The 22,051-nt window shown below is 49.0% G+C and overlaps 2 protein-coding genes across 19 annotated transcripts in view; one reads left to right on the top strand and one right to left on the bottom strand.

Annotated features, from left to right (window-relative positions):
* Positions 1 to 8,272, bottom strand: part of LOC139037357 (PEST proteolytic signal-containing nuclear protein-like) — a 34,383-nt gene extending 26,111 nt beyond the window's left edge. The window contains exons 1-2 of the mRNA XM_070473758.1: positions 8,268 to 8,272; positions 7,922 to 8,065 (exon numbers count right to left, since the gene is read on the bottom strand). Of these exons, the coding sequence (XP_070329859.1) occupies positions 7,922 to 8,065; positions 8,268 to 8,272 (149 nt within the window). The remainder of the gene's footprint in view (positions 1 to 7,921; positions 8,066 to 8,267) is intronic.
* Positions 1 to 22,051, top strand: part of NFASC (neurofascin) — a 195,377-nt gene that overhangs the window by 3,283 nt on the left and 170,043 nt on the right. The window contains exon 2 of one of the 18 annotated variants that reach the window (XM_070474611.1): positions 11,852 to 11,999. The exons of the other annotated variants lie outside the window; for them this stretch is intronic. The gene's annotated coding sequence lies outside the window, so the exon portion shown is untranslated. The remainder of the gene's footprint in view (positions 1 to 11,851; positions 12,000 to 22,051) is intronic. 18 annotated transcript variants of the gene reach the window in all.

Below are 22,051 nucleotides of genomic sequence, written 5' to 3'. Positions count from 1 at the left end.
CTTGGAGGTTGAATGTGAGCAAAAAGGTGGTGCAAGATGTTACCAGATCCCTGACTCAAGGGGGAAGAGGTGATGTTCTGTGTGCAGCTCAGCCCTGCTGGCTGCTGCTTCAGCCTGCTGGGGGAACCCTGGGACGAGATTGAGGCTCCTCAACCCTCCCATTCTCATTTCTTAAGCACTTGTATTTTAGGAGCAAAGGATGGTCAGACTATGCTTAGAATGTCAGAGTGAACCAGAGGATAGAGGCCCAGGATCTGCCCTCAGGGGGCTCCTAACTGATGGAGAGCCCCTAACTGATGTACTCCTAATGAGTACAGGTACGTGCTCAGAAGCAAGGTGAGTAAAATTATTGTGAGCTCTGCCATGGGCGGAAGGGTCTTGGAGTTCTGGGAGGTCACAGTCAGGTGGGAGTCATCGGAGAAATTCAGATAGGAGGGAGGAGGCTGGTAGTGACAGAGGGATCCTAAGAAGCTACACTCCTGAGCACAGGTCCCCGTGAACATCCATAGCTGAACTGGGAAGGAGCCCAAGGATGAAGACAGCCATCCTCACCTTTCTGAGGAAGCCCCCTCCTCTCTACACATCTGCTTTACCTCATTTCATTAGTATGTCCTAAGCTTTTGAATATATCCTAGGGCATACCATTATATGCCCAACTAAGCTACATGTTGGACCTGTAAGTTGAGTTGGAGTTACAGAAATGAAAACAAATTAAAGCTCACTACAGGAAATGCTCCACCAAAGGCAGCTGGCTTCCTGGCCTTGTTGGAGTATGGCTGAGGGTCCTGGTGGTGGCCCCTCATGGGAACCATGGCAGGAGGACTGGGGATGACTGCGCCGCCCTGCCTGGCTCGGCTCCTGCTCTGGCTAGAGCAGCCTGATGTCAGACTTTGTAGCATTAGCTCCCGATGCTCAGCTAGGACTTGGGCCTAGCTGCAAGGGCAGGTTGAAATGCGTGCGGCCTGGTCCTTGGGGCTTCAGGGAGGGCCCTGGGAGCTAATGACTGCGCTGGGTGCTGGAGGAGGCACTTCTCACAGCTTTGCTGACCTGGGGCATTGGTCAGACTGTGCCAGCCAGCTTGAGATCTCTTGATCCACCCTCTTTCCTTAGGTTTTGAGACAAGTCAGGAAAAATAAAAGTGGCGTAACACAAAAGCGCCACCAAAGTGGTGTCATATAATTAAGTCTTCAGACCCTGGGCAGTAAGAGTTCCAAGGAAGGAGCTGGGCCTCAGTATGGCTTATGGAGTCAGGGAGGTGACAGCTTGTGAAAACTGCTCAGCTTTGGCCTCAGACAGCCCTTTAGTCAAAGCTTGGTTCTTTCACTTACTGGCTGAGGAGCTACGGTCTCCCACTCTGTAAAATGGGACCATGAATGTGAACTTTCAGAGCTGTGTTAGGGATTACATGTGCTACGGCAGAGAAGACTCCAGCACGCTCCCTGGCCAGCAGTAAATACCAAATGCTAACTGTTCTTCACAGGGACGTGGGCATGGAGCTGAGCCTTGAAAGGCTGGTAGAATTTTAGTAAGGAAGGGAAGGTGAGAATTTTCTAGATGAGGGAACCCACCAGGGGTCCAAGCCAAAACTGTGGATTCAGGTTCTCTGGGGAAGAAGTGACGTGCCTCCCCCTGCCTGCTCTCCCCTTTTCCTGTAGTAGAGCCTCAGAAGGGACATCCTTGTGAACAGCAGGAGGAGCTTGTTTTACTTCCGGCCCCATCATTCAGTGCAGTTCAGTTCATTCGCTCAGTCATGTCTGACTTTTTGCAGCCCCATGGACTGCAGCATGCCAGGACTTCCTGTCCATCGTGAACTCTGGAGCCTGCTCAAACTCCTGTCCATCAACTCGGTGATGCCATCATTAACAGAGCTTCAATATGTTTCTGTCTCTAACACTAGAAGATTGCTGAAAGTCTCTAGTCCCAGAAGCCCGTGTCTCTGGAATTTATGTTATGGATTAATTTCTTGTCTTGCCTTCCCTCTCCCAAAAGCCATGCCTTGAAAAAGTTGGAGTGCCTGGGGCCTGTCAGGTCATCCCCTCAAGCCGTCACCATCCCCGCTGATTCCGTAGCTCCCCTCCTCAGGGAAGCAGCTGTCTGAGCATCTGCCTTCTCCTTCACCTGCTCTCCTCATTCTTGCCCTCCCAGACTGGGCCAGCCCCTCCTGAAAGGCCTCCCTGGCAGCCCATCTCCCCAGCATTATGATGCTAATCATGTTGTTAATTTTTCTGAGATGCAGAAAGAAAGCCCCAATCTGTTCTAATGAATTTAATTAGCGAGGGGCTTGGAGGGCTTCAGAACCTCTTACCAGGATCACAATAAACAGAGTTAACGAGATAAACAGCTTGGGAGCAGGAAGGGAGGATTTCTGACTCGGTCCTAGAGTGAGGAAGCCTTGGCACTAGAGTTGGAGAGAGGCTATTGAGCTGTTGTCCACCACGTGAGTTCGCTCTGGGTTCTTCCTGCCTGCCCCACACAGTCCCATGGACATAGTTGTGTATCTAGGTCTGTCCTTGGGTAACAGGAACCTTGGGAGAGGTCTTCTTATTCTTATCACCACCAAACATTTATTGAACATGTGCTCTGTGGCTAACGGGTACCGCACCATCTCCTGGAGCAAAATGGAGGCTCACAAGACTTTGTACTCTAATGGAGATAAGATATATATATATATATATATATATATATATATATATATACACACACACACACACACACACATATATATGTATGTATATATATTCAAATATAAGAAACACTTGCTAATTTCAGACAGTAAATGCTGAAAGGTTGACAGGAGATTATATTGGGCTTGGATGATCTGGAAAAGCCTCTTGCAAGAGGAAATAATTGAGGTGGATCTTGAGACATCAAGATATGTGACTTGATAATCAGAGCTATTGGAGGACTGCAGATTCAATGGCAGGAATATGCAGGGGTGTTTGAGTCGTGATGAATAAATGGCATGGCTTGGGTGGTGGGTGCATGTAATTCAGTAGTGAAGGACATATTTGGAGCACTGTTCTGAGACGTAGTCATAGAGGTCCCTAAGTACCGGAGTCTACTTTTCTAACCTGATTACACTGGGGTCTCACTGCTTTCCCTCTCTGAGCACTTAGAATGGTCGACTTGGGGAAGGGCTTAGGACAGGATGATTGTGGCCTTCATGCTGGGCTCGCTTTCCTGGACCCAGTTTAGGCCAACTGGGGTTGGTTGACCAGATGCTAAATTTTGTTCTCAGATCTTGTGACTTTCTGGGATGAGAGTGAATGGCTGGCAGAGCAATTCCAAGGACTGTTCCCAGTGATGAGAGTTCCTTCTTTACTGATGCTGGCCAATTTGCTTTGGCAGTAACACTTTTTGCAAGAATTCAGTGGAATCTTCCAGTTCCAGGCTCAGTGAATTTCATAACTCATCTCTTTATATTACTAAGAGTTCTTTGAATGTATGTGTATACAAGTATATATATGTTTATGTGTGCATGTTGCTTATGTTATTGAAATTATTTCAACTGGGTTCTCATTCTAATGTGATCTTTATTTGCAATACAAAAGGTATTAAACTCTTCTGGACCTTAGTTCCTCCGTGTGCATGAGGGAAAGAGCCATCCCTGTATCAGATTGTATGTGAATCTGCAAGTTGGTGCTTTGAGAACAGGATTTTAAACACAAGGAGGTAATAGAACAGTCATTTTGACAAGAAGTAAAATGTTGAGCTGAAATTTTAAGTCAGTTCTCGCTCCGCTTTGGAACCTCTTGACTTGTAAGACCAATCAGAATTGTATTTGGGGGCACCAGCAAGAGTATGTCTTTGGTTATTTTCCGCAGTCTGTGTGGGCTTGTGCACAGTTGGCAGCGGGGTGAGCGCACACTATCAGGTGATGGCTGCCCTGTCCACGGACGTTTGTCTGAGAAACACTGTTAGAGCGCCAGTGTTACATCACCCACTGTGTGGTGTTCTTCCACATGTTGAAGATGACGTGTCCTCTGAGGCCACAGGCAGCTTTCCTGTGCTGTGACGTAAGAAAGGACAGAAACAGGATCTCTTTCTGATCATCATCACACACTGAGTGGAAATGAAGCCTTTGTGACTCATGTTGGAAGCCAAACCAGGGTTCTCTAGCTGTTCCCAGCTCTGAGCTGTGCCTTGGTTTTGTTTTTTTGTGTGTGGTTTTTTTTTTTTTGCATAATGTTCATTGCATCTGCAGTTAGTCTTGGAAGCCTCTATTATGAGCATAGCACACTTCTGGGTGGCAACTTGTTTTGAGAGAATCTTTAACTCAAAGACTGTTAGAGATGGTTTCATCTGAGATCATTATTTTATGATCAAAATGTCTAGTTGCTGGCAAAGCTAGGTCTTCCGTGTATCAGGACACTGGGAACTTTAAACTGCATATGAACCTAGTAATTGTACAAGAGGGTATGTAATTAAGTTCCTTAAAGCATGATCTAAAGTAGAAATGCGTTGGTATGTTGGAAAAGCGAGTATACCAATGCAGACTGAAGTCCTTTGGGAAGATTTTGAAGAGACGCAGGGGCTGATCTGGATCCCCAGAGATGGGAAGGATTTGAAGAGATAAAGGTAAGGAAGTGGGCTAAAGGAGCATAATCAAAGGTTTAGAGGAGGGAAGTGGTCCTCTGGCATTGACTTGGCCAGGCTGGAGCAGTGGAAGGTACAGCTGGAGGGGCCAGCTGGGGCCAGACTCCAGAGAGTCCTGAATCTGACTAGAAGTTGGACTTTGTCTTGAAGTTGGTGATGAGCATTTAGGCTTCTTAGATGAGCTTGCTCTTGTTTGAAGACCAGATTGTGGCGTTAGGAGAAGTGAGTGACATCCCTTGCACAGGCAGTGGTGTTTGGGGAGTGTTGTTTCTGAAGGGTTTTTTGGGCAGTGGGGAGGACTGGAACTTATCCTTGGCAGCCAGGGAGCTTGTCGCTGTCCAGGGTTCTGACCTGCTGTCCGAGAGATTTTTCTCCCCAGTGATGCCATGTTAAAAAGTGCTGCCAGGGAATGCTTATAGCCACCCTAGAGCAATCTGGAAAACAGTTCTGGCTAGGACTAGGTAGCATGTGGGCTTTTTGGCACCAAATTGGTTTGCAGCCTTTGACTTCACAATCTTTGTGATGAAAGCAAAAGTTTGGGTTAGGAGAAACTAGTAATGGCCCTTTTAAGAAGGAGAGACCATGTGTGTGCACATATGCATGTTAAAATGACCCAGTTTGTAGCCTTGTAAATTTTGCCTTAGAGTGTTTGTGTTTACATGAGACTCTCAGCACATTGCCTCTTTCATTGAGAAAAGGTACTCTTTCTACCCATCATTATGAAATATACCTAAAACCTCTCCGGCATACCTGGAGAGAACAACAGAAGTTCCCAGAAGACCCTACTCATTTCTTTAAAGGAAACATCTAGATGTTCAATATTAGTTTTGTCCAATAGAGCCTCTGGATGGTGGGACTATTCTGTATCTGCATCGTCCAGCATGGTAACCACTGGCCAGATGTAGCTGTTGAGCACTTGAGATGTGGCTAATGTGATTGAGAACTGAAATTTTAATTTAATTTAAATATTCTGCACAGCTCTAATGTCAGAATCTTTGCAATTTGCCACTTATCTTTGCATATTTGTCTCTCATACCCGAATCACTTTGACTTAGAACAAAAATGGACTTTTGAATGGGGATGAGTTTGACACACTGCTGGAGAAAACCTCATGCTGAATCTGAACTGAAGGTCTGTTCTTGGCTGTGAGTTTTGCCCTTTTTTGTCACGGTGAGAATGACCATACGTGATGCACTGCGGTTTTCCTTTCAAGGGCAGAGAGAAGGCTCCTTGGATTCTGGCTCTAGTCCCAGGGACCTGATCCGAGACTTTTTGGAGCCTCGAATGGGCAAGGAACGCAGTGTGTATGCCTCTGGACACTTGACTCTGTGGTGAGATGGGGTACAGATTTTGTACTGTTACATCAGATGTTTGTGTTCCTGCTCTTGATTCATCTGCCTTTCTGACTGTAGGCATCATTTCATCATGTTTACCTGGTATAGTGGATGTGGTCAGTGGTAGAAATACCAGAGGGGAAAACACTATAAAATGCCAATCAACAAGCAAGTAATAACAAACTATAAAAAACTGTAATAGAATATTTCCATTGTGTTGTTATGTGTCCGTGCACAGAGGTCTGTATAAGCTTATCCTAAATATGTTTGATTTCTTTGGGTCTCCAGTCTTAGGCTTTCTGTGTGTTAAATCTAGTTTCCTAAACCAAAGTGTGAGCTTTTTGAAGCCATGCTTTCTAGTTTTCTTACATAGAATTTCAGTTTTCTGATAATAATCCTTAATAAATGCCTGCTTGTGAGTAGCTCTTTGTTAGCCTGGAGTTATGGGTTTGACTCCTAGAAAACGCGTGCACATGAATACAAATAATATTTATCAACCCCCTGCCTGATGTAAGTCTCTGTACTTGGTATTATGGGCAGTGTGTACAAAGGAGGAGCCGGGGAGGGTTGATCTCAGTCTACCGGGAGAGCAAAGGCCAGCACGTGAGAAAAATTATACACACACACACCCGATGGAAACAAAGGCTGGAGTGGCAGCAGGGATGCAGGGATGGGGGGGTGCAGGGTGCTGGCAGGGTCGTTCTGTGTGTGTCTCTGTCTAGCCTTCTCTTGAGGATTCCCTGCTTCGCGAGGCTTAGCCGGTACCAGCCACCCCGTGCCTGCAGAGACAGAGCTGCCTTTATGGTGGGTCAGGCTGCTCACTGTCACTCTGAGGCTGGGCTGAGGCGCCGCTGTCCTGAGCTTGCCTCTTCTGTGGTGGACACGCTCTGATGGGGGGAGGGAGATGCAAGGGGAAGAGACTCCTTTTTCTTCTTGTCACTGAAACGGTGGCAGGGTCCTGCTCTCAGATTCCCTCCTGCTCACAGAGGGGCTTGCTGGGACCCCGGCGGCTCTGGTCCGTGGAGCAGCATTGTGCAGGCTCAGGTGTGACTCTGTGGGGACAGGAGGTGCAGAGCTGAGTGAGGCGCACCCCAGGTCTCCTCTCGGGCGTGCCCTGCCTGGTGGGGAGCAGGTGGGCTGTATTGCTCAGCGGGGCTGGGAGGGCCTTCTCTGATTGATCACAGGATGGAGCCTGCCCTTGCCCGTCCTCCACACGCCCGTGAGTCCCCGGGGATCTTGTTAAAGTCCTGGGCAGAATCAGTGGGTCTGGACTGGGCCTGAGACTGCATTTCTGACATGCTCAGAAGCAGAGCTGGCACCGCTCGTCAGCACACTGCATGGATTGGCAGCACCCTGCACGTGTGTTCTCAGCCTGGCAGTGGGTTAGCCTCACCTGGAGAGGTGTTTAAACGTGCTGATGCTGGGACCCACTCGATGCCAAATAAGTCACAATCCCTAAGAGTTGAGCCTCCACATAGGAGTGTTTTGGTTTCCTCCTGGCAATCTGTAACTTTGTTTACTTATTATTTTTGGCCATGCTGGGTCTTCGCTGCTACATGGGCGTTTCTCTGGTTCGGGCCGGCGGGGGTCTCCCCTTGTTGCAGAGTGCGGGCCTCTCATTGCAGTGGCCCCTCTCATTGCAGGGCGCAGGCTCTAGTCACACGGGCTTCAGCAGTTGTGGTCATGGGCGCAGTTGTGGTTCCCCGGCTCTAGAGCACAGACTCAGAAGCGGTGGTGCGTGGGCTCAGCTGCTCTGAGGCATGAGGGATCTTCTCAGACCGGAGATCCAGCCCACGTCCCCTGCCCCGGCCGGTGGATTCTTTACACTGCGCCACCAGGGAAGTCCCTTGTTGACTAATGTACAGCCCAGGCTGAGAACCACTGGCTCTCTGGATGGGTTTTCTCCTCCTTAGATCTGCTTTTCACCTGGCTGTTCCTTTCTTAGCCCAAGAGATGAGAAGTGCCTTGAGGGTGTGGAATGTCTTACCCACCAGCCTTGCCCACAGCGGCCCTCGGTCAGCACACGGGTGATCAGCTCGGCGGGCCGTATCACGCTGACCTCTGCTCCCAGAGGCGCACCGCCAGCGGTGAGGCATAGAAGCCTGTGGCTGGCATAGGGCAGGCTGGCGCTGCTCCTGGAGCCAGTCAGAGTGGGCCTGCAGTTCTGCATTCAGGCCCAGCACAGAGCAGACTTACGAGAAGTAAATAGTAAATGGATGATTGTTCTAGTGTCGGCTGGCAGGAAGGGCTCTGGGTTAGAGATCTGAGGGGATTAGAACAAGTTATCTAACCTTCTTACTTTACTTTTCTCAGTTGTGAAATGGGGATAGTGCCTACCTCATAGGACGGTTTAAGAACTGTATAGGGAAAGATGCTCTATAAGTGCTGTTGTACATTTCAGCAGCTGTGTTTGTGTAAGGATTCATTTAAACAGTGGCTGGCTGAGCTGTAGGTACTGGTCTTCCAGCCCTTGTCGGAAGACCCTGCCTGGTCCCATCACATGTGCCTCTGTCCACTCTGTCCACTCAGCCAGGGGCTAAGTACAGTTGACTGGACATCGGCTCTGTGTCAGAGACTGTGCCAGATGCGTGGCTTTTGTCAATTCATTGATCCATCACAGCCTTGGACTGGATATTTATACCCATCACATGGAAGAATAGTAACTCAGAATGGGCCCGAAGTAAGATATCTTTGAGTGGCAAAGCTGGGATTGAATCTGATTCCAAAGTCTCCTACTCCTGGCTCATTACCCAATGGACAGCTCTGAATTCCAATATGGGCTGATGGTCCCTTGTTTCAGAAGTTTCCATGTCTGAGAGTCACTTGGATTGAAGCATGAGATAAAAGTCTGGGAATACAGAAGCTCCGATCTTCTGTTACAAAACGTTAGGGTCCGATGGCCCTGGAGCCTTCTGAGTCTTGACGGACATGATGCTGTAGCACCGCTGCTCTGAGGCTCCATCAGGACCCACGGTGGAAGCTACGACCCCTTCCCCATGGAAGAATCACCAGCTGCCCCCATGGGCCCCTCTCTGCTGGACGGAGCCTCTGAACCCAGCTCTCGTCTGTTTTGCCTGTCTAGGTTTATCTTTCATTCTGGTGCTATACTGTAAGAAAATGGGAACCTGAAAGGGGACGTTCCTGGGAGCCTCCTTCATCCACAGGTGTCACATCAACAGATTGTTTTCATCACCTGGTGCCCATGCTCCCATCCTGCGGTGTGTGTTAGGGGGTCTTCTCCAGTAGATCCAGCACAGAGAGGAGATCAGTGTCTTTTGTCCTCCTGTCCGCCTCTCTAACCTCAGTAATGCTGCCATTATTACAAGGATACATCCTGGCAGAAGTTATCCTGGCTAAGGTGTTTAGTAAAAGAGAGAGGAGGGCTGTCTCCATGATCTGACCAGTTATGGAGGGATCTACCTAGTCCAGGTGTTTATCTGTCTTTACTCGGAGTTGGAAGAGTTTAATTAAAGACCTTATCGGGTATTAGCTGATAATGGAATCCATAGTTAGAGGACCAAAAAAAAAAAATTGACTGTAGGATGGGTATTTCCTCTCCTGTATATCTGGGTAGGAAACTCAGGCATGACTGTACATGTGCCTCAGATATCCCATGTCGTGGCTTTGGCTATAAATTTCTAATGCTTCTCACTAAGAAATGACTAACTCTCTCTTCGTATATCTGGTCCACGTTCATCCTCTTGCTGTGTTCCAGTTTGACTGATTTTTTTCTCTCATGCATTCCATGAAATTCTGTGCTGAGATACTGCTTTCCTGTTTCAAAGCCAGTATTATAACATCCAGACCTCTCTTAAACGTTGTTGATGAATTGTTCAGTGTTTACTTTTAAGTACAGAGTATTTATCCATTGTGTTGCTTCCATGTTTTCTCTGCTAAATCTCCTTTTATATTTTGTCTTTTCTTTCTCTCTGAGTGTCCCTAGGGCTTTCTGTTTCTGGGAGCTCTGTTTCCTGTCTCTGGTTGTGCATGGTCAGCGTATGCTGCCCCTCTGATAAGAACAAGGACTTCCAGTTAGGCCTGGGCCGAAACATGAATCCCCTGTCACCCAGAAGAACTGATGCTTTTGAACTGTGGTGTTGGAGAAGACTCTTGAGAGTCCCTTGGACTGCAAGGAGATCCAACCAGTCCATCCAAAAGAAATTGGAAGGACTGATGCTAAAGCTGAAACTCCAATACTTTGGCCACCTGATGCAAAGAACTGACTCGTTGGAGAAGATGCTGATGCTGGGAAAGATTGAAGGCGGGAGGAGAAGGAGACAACATTGGATGAGATGGTTGGATGGAATCACTGACTCAATGGACATGAGTTTGGGTAAGCTCCAGGAGTTGGTGATGGTCAGGGAAGCCTGAGGTGCTGCAGTCCATGAGGTCAAAAAGAGTCAGGTATGACTGAGCGACTGAACTGAACTGACTGATAACCCAGAAGCTTGGCCACCCACAACCTGTCTCTGTGACACTGTTAAATGCCCTGTCTGACTTAGAGGTCTGGGGTCTTAGTACTTTACTCTTTTTCACTCTCCCGGCCTGGTGTGTTCCAGCACAACCCATCCTGGGTAGTGTAGGAATCAGCATGAGCCTCCTGGGCTCTGGGACTTGGGTGGGTTTGTCCGGTGGCCCCAGGTCTCTGGCTCTTTTCCTTCTTCATCTGGCTGCCTTCATGCAGTGGGGGCCTTCATGCTGCACTGACAGATGTAGAATGTGCAGGTTAGGGGAGTTCAGTTCAGTCGCTCAGTCGTGTCCAACTCTTTGCGACCCCAGGGACTGCAGCACGCCATGCCTCTCTGTCCATCACCAACTCCCAGAGTTAACTCAAACTTATGTCCATTGAGTCGGTGATGCCATCCAGCCATCCCATCCTCTGTCGTCCCCTTCTCCTCCTGCCTTCAGTCTTTCCCAGCATCAGGGTCTTTTCCAAGGAGTCAGTTCTTCATATTAGGTGGCCAAAGCGTTGGAGCTTCAGCTTCAGCATCAGTCCTTCCAAAAAATATTCAGGACTGATTTCCTTTAGGATAGATTGGTTGGGTCTCCTTCCATGGGACTCTCAAGAGTCTTCTCCAACACCACAGTTCAAAAGCATCAATTCTTTGGTTCTCAGCTTTCTTCATAGTCCAACTCTCACATCCATATGTGACTACTGGAAAAGCCATAGCTTTAGCTAGAAGGACCTTTGTTGGCAAAGTAATGTCTCTGCTTTTTAATATGCTGTCTAGGTTGGTCATAGCTTTTTTTTCCAAGGAGCAAGCGTGTTTTAATTTCATGGCTGTAGTCACCATCTGCCAAGATAAAAGGGGGCTTCCCCTGGTGGCTCAGCAGTAAAGAATCTGCCTGCAGTTCAGGAGCCACAGGACACGTGGGGTCAATCCCTGGGTTGGGAAGGTCCCCTGGAGGAAGCTATGGCAATCCACTCCACTTTTCTTGCTTGGAGAATGCCATGGACAGAAGAGCCTGGTGGGCTACATCCGTAGGGTTGAGAAGAGTCCTACACAGCTGAAGCAACTCAGCACACACGCACGATAAAAGGAGATGTAGCAAAAGACTATGTGTGCTGTGTGGCTGGACCCTTCTGGAAGGTTCTGGTGCAGGAGTGTGGTCAGGGCCCCATTCCAAGTCAGACTGAGAAAGTCTCTGAACACATTCCATGGTTCCTCTGCATTATTAAGCCTTGGTAAATAAAGCTTTTGGATGGCAACCTGAAAAATTACAGTGGGGCTTCTGAGAGCAAGAAGGCTTTGTCTGTCCCCAGGCCGGTGACATCATCTTGGGTCTGCCCAGATGCGTTATGTCAGGGACAGACTAACGTGGGCCAAGGACTACTCGGGAGTGCCTGAAGATGTCCTACTGGCTTGGACTATTTTTGCTCCAGATTATTTGCCTGCTTTCTTTTCTTTCTGCCCTCCCAGGTTTGTTTCTCTCAGCTCCCAAAGTGGAATGCTCAAGGGCATGCATCTGGTCTTGGAAGTAGAAGATGGAGCGAGAGTAAGGGCCTAGAGTCAGGTTGCATGGATTCCAGTCTGTCTCTCTACTCACTAGTTCTGTGATCTTTGGCAGGTAAGAAGTACTTGATGAAAGTGAGCTGCTGTTGTTACTTCCCCACCTTCCCTTCTGTAGCTTCATGCCCAGCCTTATTCAGGTACACCTAACAACTTTGGGGAGCAACCAAAAAATATTTTTGAGTCTCAAACAGGTGCTGATTTGTGTGCTAGGTACTGTGAGAATTACAGTGGAGAGGGAAGAGGCCGTCTTTGCTCAGAAACCTTGCACTCTAGTTGAGCAAGCATACAGGCATCCATGCATGGTGAAGATGACTAACTGCACAGTAATAAAGGATAATGCAAATGCATGGTTTGGAACACAGAGCTCTTGGAGTTTGAGAGTTCATTTCAGTCTGTGGTAGCTTGGCAGACTCGAGGAGATTCAGAGTGGAGCTTTGAAAGATGGAGCTGTTACTTCCTCTGTGTGCCTAACAAGCTCATTAGAGAGTGTCTCCTGTAAACAAGGGCAGATGGAAATTCAGAAGAAATGGACAGTCTGGTGATCCTCAAGCTCTAATTTTCTGATTTCATTTTGGCCCCACCTACAAGGAAAAAGGGTAGCGGGGAGAAAGGGGTGGCTTCTCTGAGGCACGGACACAGCGAGGATATGAACACAGGGTTGATCAGTGAAATCAGATGCAGAGGGGAGACCACCTACCAGGCCAGAGTATGAGAGTTCATTTCCAATCATAAACCGTTGCATTTCCCTTGTTTTACTTGTACCTTAATCATCTCTTTGCCACACTGAGTTAATACCCTAAGCTCATGATCGTTTCCGCTGTAGAGGTGGGGAAACCAAAGCATAGGGAGCTGGTGACCAGTTGAGGAAGCAGCATGCATCTGAGCAGAGGCAAGCTGCGTTTTCTACCTGTGGATTCCCAGCCTAGCTCTCTGCTGGGCGTCTCCTGGGACACAGGGCTCGCCTGGTGTCCAGTGCAAGGCAGGCCCTGGATCCCTCAGTGAATGACGGCGAGCGGCTCTGACCCAGAACACCATGTGACCATTGCTACCCCCTCCCAACTCTGGCAGGGTTTCAAGTCCTGGTCTCAACAGCCCCAGGCTGTTGGTGGCCAGGCCTGGGAGGGGCCCACTGTCTTCTTGCATCACCACTGGCCATGTGGCTGCTGGCTAGCTTGCTTGTTCAGTTTTAATTTGTTCTGTGTAGATTGCTCTGAGCCCTATATTCAGCTGCAGCTGGGCAGCTGGCACCTGCTCAACCTTTGCCCCAGTGTGTCCTAGAATTCTCCATGGTACCGGTGGAAAACTGCTGGCTCTGTGAGTGCATGTGCATGTGTATGTGTGCGTGCGTGTCCGTGTGCATGGGTGGAGAGGGAGGGAGAGGATGGGTAAGGAAGGTATTAAGTCTCCTGAAAATCAGACCTCTTTATTGGGGGTTTCTCTGGGTGGAGGTGACTCAGAGCTGATATGTGATTGTCGGGAACCCATGTGGTTTTCTTCTTGCAGATGTGGTAAACTGACCTTGGCTATCAGCCTGACCCCCAGTGGGAGGACAGGAAGTGTGCCGTGGGCTTTAGTCCGAGGCATTCGTGGCCTGTGACCCTCCCCCCAACTCCCCCCCACCTCTGGTTGTTGTCATGGCAGCAGCAGGAGTAACAATAGGAAGAGTGGGGTTAGAATAATGGCAGTTTCCAGATATTCAGCGCTTACCATATGCTAAGGGCTTTTAATCAGTGTCTCCGCACTCAGGAAGTATTATTCTCAGTGGCCTTGCTTTAGGAGCGAGGGAAAGGAAGTACGGGGACTTGATGGCTTTTTTCTGAGGTTGCTCGGCTAGTAAGCTGTGCACCCGGGGCTTCGGTTCGGATCCTTCTGATTCCAGTCAGGTTCCATCTAATTGAGCTTGCAACCCCCAGTGCTCTGCTGAAGGCTGAGGAGGTCCTTTCCCAGTAGAGAGTCCAGTGTCGCCTGGACCACCCCCTCCCTGTTCCCTCCTGGTGGAGTAAGAAAAGGCACCGATCTGACCAGCTCACGGATTCCTTGCTTCTATATCAGGAGAGTCTTAGCCATCTGGGCTGGGGAGGCCCTCACTCTGGGTAGGAGGAGGATGAAGCATGAGGAAGGGACTCGTCCAAAGCTGGCAGCAGCCTGGAGCAAAGTAAGGGGTACAACGCTGCCCCCCGACTCGTAGCCAGGCCCCCCCACTCAGCTTGTCGAGCACCTTTCTGCCCCACGTCCCGCCCTCCAGACGCCCGTGTGAGACGGTGGTGAGGAGGAGGGCCAGGCCAGGGCTCTTTGTCCTCCTGGGCTGTCAGCTTGCACGGGCAGCGGAGATTGCACCAGCTTCTTTCCTTTGGGTTTGTTACCCACTGGTACACTTGGGACGTTGGGGGGCTGTGGAGGACTTGACCCTTTCCTGACATTCCCCAACCCTCCTATTTTTTCTTTCCAGAAAATTTCACAAACCGAGTAGGTACTGAGAGACTCCTCCCTGGCCGGGTGACGGATGCGCCTCCATCTCCCTCTGGAGGCAGGCCACTTTGTATTTTGCCCCTTCCCCTGGAGCAGTAGGCCCAGGGGGGAGGGCAGTGTCATTGGGGGAGTTGTCAGGTTTGCCTCTTTCTGAGATGAAAGCTCACAGTATCCCTCCAGAGCTGGAGGAGCACAGTTGCGTTAGCCTCAGCTGTAATGTCAATAAGACGATGAATACACAGACAGGTGGGGGCAATATGCGCTTTGGGGACTCATTTCTGACTCTGCGTTTGTCTTCCTGTCAGCCCCCTGGAGACAGTTATTTCCCCATTTCCCGGAGGGACACACTGAGTCTCGGACCCAGAGCCCAGCCAGGGAAATCTGGAGAACTCATCCTGTCCATTTCACCCATCCCACCTGGAAACTGATGCTACCTTGTAGCAGGGATCAGCAGGACTCAGTGGGTTGAATGCAATCCCCTTTGTTATTATTTTTTTTAAATAACTTGTGTTAAAATGAAACATATATACAGTAAAATACAGAAACCCACATTTTATGTTTCTTAAAATGTACGTTTTCTGGTTATAGAGGTAATATTACAAAATTTGAAAAAAGTTAAGAAACCAAAAACCCCAATCACTTAGAAATCACAGCCAGTAAGATGTGATGTGTCTGTTTTCAGCTGATCTCCTGGTTTGAGAGTTACTGCCAGGAGTCGGCTGCTGGGAGCAGAAGGCGCGGACAGGGTCGTGAAGGACCCCCTGCCCCTTCTCAGGATGTGTTTCTGCTGGTCCCAGCTGCAGCTTCTGCTCCTCACCTGCAGCTTAAACACGTGATCATCCCTGCCCCAGCTGTTAGTACATCAAGTAATTAGTAGTGACACCATGCAAGCCGTTATTTGAATTTTCCTGCATTGTTCAAAGTACAAAAGTCAGATCTGATGAGTTGGGAAGAAAGTCCTAGAGCCCTTGAGGGCAGGTGTGGCTCAGGGAGACCAGTTGGCCTGGGTCAAGGCTACTGCTTATGTCTCCCTTCGGGGCTTGTGGACAAGGCTTAGGGGGCAGCAGCCGCTGAGTGGGAGGATGTGGCCCCACTCTTGGGCATGTCAGCCGCAGCTACTTGCAGCTTCACCTCCCTACAGAGATTGACTTCCGCTGGGGCACTGAGTCATTTTATGTGGAGTGTTCAGAAAGTGCTTGGGCTGCGACAACTCTGCCAGTGTTTGTGGATACCGGCATCATCCAGATCACCATCTCATTATTCAGGCTGGGACAGAAACTGTCAGAGCTGCAAGGGACCGTCAACACAGGCTAGTCTGTGACTCTCAGAGCAGCCTGCGTCGCTGTACCCTGGACGGCCTCTTAGGACACTGGCTATGGGCCCCCACCCCCACGGTTTCTGAGCCAGGCCTTCTGGGGTGGGGCCCGAACGTGTGCATTTCTAGCAAGCTTGCAGGAGATCTGCTACTGCTGGTCCAGGGACCGAACTCGGAGAGTGGCTAATCCAGTTCTTTCATCTTCAAAAGTGTGGGCCTGCTATGATCTGAAAGTGTGTGTGTCCCCACTCCTGCCAAACTACCTGTGTTGAAAACCTAATGCTTAAGGTGATTGTATTAGGAGGAAGGGCCTTTGGGAGGTGATTAGGTCAAGAGGGTGGCACCCTCATGAATGGGATTAGTGCCCTTATTTAGAAAAGACCCCTGAGATCTCGCTCTTCCCTTCCAGTACGTGAGGATGCAGTGAGAAGGCAGGTGTCTGGTCCCGAGAGAGGCTGCTCACCAGAACCTGACCGTGCTGGTAACCTGACCTAAAACTCCCAGCCTCCAGAACTGTGAGAGGGAAGTATCTGTTGTTTGTCAGCCGGCCAGCCTGTGGTGGTTTTGTTGGAGCAGCAGAAGGGGCTAAGACCACATTGGTCTGGGGGACCACACTATGTTCTGGTCTGTTTATGCGCCAGGAAGTGCTGGCAGCTGGGTCTTAGAGGCTGCTTTCTTGATGAGATAGAAACTGTCCCGACTCTGGGAAGGGGACAAGAATAGGCACCCCTTGACTCGGGGGGAGAGGTAGAAGCGGGAGTACACACCCTGACCTGCTGCAGCTTCGTTCCTTATCCAGGAAGCGTTTATCGAGTCCTTCCTGTGGGGACGGAGCTGTGCCTGGCTGTGGGGTGATGCAGACGGGGCGGACTGCGTGCCATGGTGCCGTGGGGCTGCTTCCCGCCCTCCTGTCCGCTCCCTGACGGGGGCCCCGCACACAGGGGAGCAGAGGACTCAGTCGGGACCGGGTCCCGAGCCACCTCTGCCCCGGCTCTTGGGTGACCTCGGCTAAACCCTTGCCTGGAGACCTCAGTTTCTTCGCTAAAAAAATTCAGTGCAGCAATAGATGAGGTTATGGTTGAACAAGACCTTTTCCTACCTTGTAATTCTGAAACTCTGCCGACTCTCAAGTGGTTGAAGTGTCGTCTGACTTCATTTCTGCTTTTAATAAGATAATACCTCTAACCTACTTTTCCCTCCTTAATATGAGCCAGACTGGGGCTCTGCTAGTTTGTGAGGTGTGAGGATTTGGAGGAGATTAGTGCTGTGTTGTGCTGTCTGCTGAACACTGCTGGCTGCAGGGTGCTTTAGCTCTCAGAGTTTTAATTTGCTTTTCTTCATAGTCATCTATGGTTTCTTTTATCCATAATGAACCATGAGAGGAGACAGGAAACATATGGAACGTTACAGAGCTAATGGGGAACACAATAATAATTCTACAAATTTCCCTGAAGATGCTGGTTACCATATTGTATTCATTTGACCAGAATTTTTATATAGCACATCAAGATGTTTCTAGTACTCAGAAAAAGTGATAATTATACCTAAAGTGGATTTTCATTCCCTGGGAATAAACACTATTTACACCTATAACAGAGAAATGCATGTAAATTACTCTGAACACTTTTCTCTTACAGAAACAAAATTTCAAACTTACAAAGCAGCCAAGAATGAGAAGTTCCAACTTCAGGATGTGAGAGCAGGTTTTGATTATTTTTATATCTTAACATTTGATTAAATTATTATAATTTGATCACCAAGCCTGACATGATACAATATGCCATCTAAAAGTGTGTCAACAGGGAATTCCCTGATGGTCCAGTGGTTAGCAGTCTGAGCTCTCACTGCCAAGGGTCCAGGTTCAGTCTCTTCTCAGGGAGCTAAGATCCTGTGCATGACATGGCCAAAAAAGAAATTTTAAAAATGTGTTAACAAATCGTGCTTTTTTAAATCTAGTTAACCTGAATTAAGTTGGGCAGTATGTGCAACTTGTTAAGTTGGGAAGGTGGACAGTTGAATTTTTTTCGTACAATCACCATTATTAAGGATTGTGTTACAACTGTGGTTTATAAAATTTTTGATAGTAATCTGATCTAAGAAAAGGCAGAGAAACCAGAGATCAAATTGCCAACATCTGCTGGATCATCGAAAAAGTAAGAGAGTTCCAGAAAAACATCTGTTTCTGCTTTATTGACTATGCCAAAGCCTTGACTGTGTGGATCACAATAAACTGTGAAAAATTCTGAAAGAGATGGGAATACCAGACCACCTGACCTGCCTCTTGAGAAATCTGTATGCAGATCAGGAAGCAACAGTTAGAACTGGACATGAAACAACAGACTGGCTCCAAATAGGAAAAGGAGTACTTCAAGGCTGTATATTGTCACCCTGCTTATTTAACTCATATGCAGAGTACATCATGAGAAACGCTGGGCTGGAGGAGGCACAAGCTGGAATCAAGATTGCCAGGAGAAATATCAATACCCTCAGATATGCAGATGACACCACCCTTATGGCAGAAAGTGAAGAGGAACTAAAAAGCCTCTTGATGAAAGTGAAAGAGGAGAGTGAAAAAGTTGGCTTAAAGCTCAACATTCAGAAAACTAAGATCATGGCATCCAGTGCCATCACTTTATGGCAAATAGATGGGGAAAAAGTGGAAACAGTGGCTGACTTTATTTGGGGGGAGGCTCCAAAATCACTACAGATGGTGACTGCAGCCATGAAATTAAAAGATGCTTACTCCTTGGAAGGAAAGTTACGACCAACCTAGAAAGCATATTAAAAAGCAGAAACATCACTTTGCCACAAACGTCCATCTAGTCAAGGCTATGGTTTTTCCAGTGGTCATGTATGAATGTGAGCGTTGGACTGTAAAGAAAGCTGAGCGCAGAAGAATTGATGCTTCTGAACTGTGGTGTTGGAGAAGACTCTTCAGAGTCCCTTGGAAGGAGACCAACCAATCTATCCTAAAGGAGATCAGTCCTGAATATTCATTGGAAAGACTGATGTTGAAGCTGTAACTCTAGTATTTTGGTCACCTGATGCAAAGAGCTGACTCATTTGAAAAGACCCTGATGCTGGGAAAGATTGAAGGCGGGAGGAGAAGGGGACGACAGAGGATGAGATGGTTGGATGGCATCACCGACGCAATGTATATGTGTTTGAGTAAACTCGGGAGTTGGTGATGGACAGGGAGGCCTGGTGTGCTGCAGTCCATGGGGCCGCAAATAGTCGGACACGACTGAGCGACTAAACTGACTGACTGAATCTGATCTACAACAGCATGCTTTTAAACTTAAAAGTGTGCAAAAATAATCAAATTATATTAGCATTTCCTTGGCATGATTACACGCTAGAAAGATGCGAAACATTAACAAGAACAACCTCTAAGTTTCCTTCTGGTTGCACTAGGATTCTCGGATGGTATGGGGTCTGAAAACCATGATGAAGAAGGTGACAGTTCTTCAAATGATGATCAGGGGTGGTGAACACGGTGTGCTCCCTTCTCCCTAGGTTGTTTTTGGAGATAGGATTGGACACGGTCTTTGAGAGTCCAGATGTCAGAACTATAACAAGCAACATTCTGTCCAACTTACTTAAGAACTTTGTAATTGGATCAGAGAATTGCGGGGAATCTTAGATATCATCTGACTCTTTAAGAGCTGCCCCCAAATAAGAAGTGGAGTGAGAAGCCTTTCAGGAAGTGAACTCAGTGTCTTAGGGAGTGTTTAAGTAGAGGCCAGTGGCCCCCAGGCCTGGGATGATGGCCTGCTCTGCTGGGCTGCATCGCGGGAGCCTGCCAGTGGGGCTCAGAAATGAGCGTGGCCAAGTGGTCACTGCTCTCTCTCCTTCTCCCCCACCAACTAAAAGCTGTCTTTGGCAAAGGTCAGCCCCGGGATGGGTGAGTTTGGGACCTGGTCTTGGAACTCCGGCGAGCACTGCTGTAGTGCTGTCTCCCCCTAGTCTCCTGGGCTTGCCTCTCCTGGCTGAGCTGATTGGTGTGTCTTCAGTGGCATCAGGATTTTAGCTGCATGTTTGAAGAGGCACTAATGACGTGGTCTGGTGGCCATTAGGTGTGGCCTGGTGTAATGGCCCTTGGACTTGGGACGCGTCTGAGGCCTCACGTAGCCTTCAGCATTCTCTGCTGGGTCAGTAGACATTGTCTCCATGCCACTTCCTCCCAGCCTGGCTTGCTGCTTTTCTGACCACATTAACAGATGGGAAGCAATGTCACAGAAAGCCCAAACCCTAGATAATCTACTGTCCACATTTGGTTTATGAATGACTGATTGCATGTCATTTTTGCACAGATTATCTTCCCTAATTTTTCTTTCATTGAGGTTGAAAATGAATGCTTTTATATATACTTGGAACCCATATTAGAAGTGGGGTACCCACTGAATTCATTCAGGCTCAGAAGTAAGCTGTTTGCTGCAGATAATTGATTGCTTTTAGTTTCCCACAGTCACATTAGCTTATATTTTTATATGTTAATCCTCTTCAACTTTGGTCATTTCATCTGTGTGTGTGTCCTCATACACCCCATTTAGACTTGACTGGCGTCTCTGAGCCCCAGTCTAGAGCATCTTTCTGCATCTTTTTATAGTCAAGACTCTGTAACCGGCTCCCCTATTTGGGGGAGTGCAGTTGAAATGAAGCCAGTTGAAGCACAGGGTGTGTAACCCTGAGCAAGTCCTTCGTATTCTGTTCCTGGCAGGGGGAGGCATTTGCTGCGTGTGTGTGTGTGTGTGTGTGTGTGTGCTGAACACAGCTGTTCACACCGTGCTTGCCTCCTGGTATGATGTCAAACCCAGCCAGCCCCTCCACATCTCACTGACAGGTTGAGAGAAATCTCTGATGTTCTTGACTTGCCCACATGGAGAGTGAGAAGGACTCCCCATGGTGAAGGTGTGAAAGAGTTTCTCAGTGGGGTTCTCAGGACACACCCTTTCTGCTGGATCTCTGCTGCCAGAGGAAATGGGCGGGGCGGGGGGTGGCATTGGGGGGAGACTGGAGACTTGGACCACAGGCAAGCTGATTGGCTTCTCTCCTGCTCTTCTGGGTGGGGGGCACTCCAAGCAAGCCTGACAGTCTCTCACACCTAGACTTGACCATTAGCATGATCTTGCTGCTAGAGTGTTGGCTGACTGCCTTTAGGCTGCTGGCTTCTCACTCCACCCTCCAGCCTTATATGTCTGACCTGTTCATAGCCTCTCAGCAGGAGCCCGCATCCTGCCACTTCTCTTTCTCTCGTTCGTTCTGACCCTTGGGCGAGGACCATCCCACTGTGACTGGGGGTTGCGTGTAAGTGGCCCCAACTGCTTCCACTTTTCGAGCCGGGCCCCTTCCTTCTTCGGCAGACCCTCCTCCTGGGATGTGCCAGACCCTCCACCCCGAGGTGAGCGCCGCCTTGGGGGAAGGGGCTGGTTCAGCAGAGAGCTTGGCCTGGGATGTGGGGCTCCGTTGGATTGCCTCCCCCACCCTCCAGACTGGGAAATCCTCTAAGCTGACCTAATTACCTGCAGTGAGGAACAGTTTGAGGAGGGCGGGGACCCTTGGACTGGGGTTGTGCGCCACTCGGGATTAACCCTTTGGTTGCTGCCGCCCGAGGACAAGTATCTCCTTTCGGTTTATAATCCTTGTGGAGTTGACCCTTTGGAGTCCTTCCAGCCTGGTCAGTCCTCCCCTGGTCATTCATTTGTCTCAGGGATGTAGGAACCACAGTCCCAGCTTAGCATAGATCTGCTTTGAAAGTGAAAGTGGAAAAGTGTTAGTCACTCAGTCACGTCTGATTCTTTGCAAGCCCATGGACTGCAGCCCACCAGGCTCCTCTGTCCATGGGTATCTCTAGGCAGAATACTGGAGTGAAGAAGCCATTCTCTTCTCCAGGGGATCTTCCCAACCCAGGGATCAAACCCAGGTCTCCTGCATTGAAGGCAGATTCTTTACTGTCTGAGCCAGGTAAGGGGAGCCCTTACCTGGGCGCATCTCTGCTCCTCTTTCTCAGCAGGGACCCTCAGGAGATGGTGTGTTTAGCCAGAAGCCCCAGTCTGTCCTCCTGCAGGGTCCCCTTCCACCCTGGTCCAGGCAGAGCCGTTCAGTCCCCTGGGGAGTCCCTGGAGAGACAAAGGTTTCTGATGGACCCTCTCCAGGCCTGGCTGTGCTGACACCTTCTCCAGACCCACCGCCTTCAGGGATGCTGGAACCCGGGGGTTCGCTATGCAGGCCGCCCTCCGTGCTCAGCAGGCAGTTACAGAGCGTGTGCTTTATGAAGAGTGCCTTCTTCATGTGGCTCATGCTTCCCAGTGTGCGGGATTCTG

The sequence above is a fragment of the Odocoileus virginianus genome, chromosome 11 (assembly GCF_023699985.2).
Source record: "Odocoileus virginianus isolate 20LAN1187 ecotype Illinois chromosome 11, Ovbor_1.2, whole genome shotgun sequence".
Classification (NCBI taxonomy): Eukaryota; Metazoa; Chordata; class Mammalia; order Artiodactyla; family Cervidae; genus Odocoileus; species Odocoileus virginianus.
This window is presented reverse-complemented; position numbering and strand designations above follow the sequence as displayed.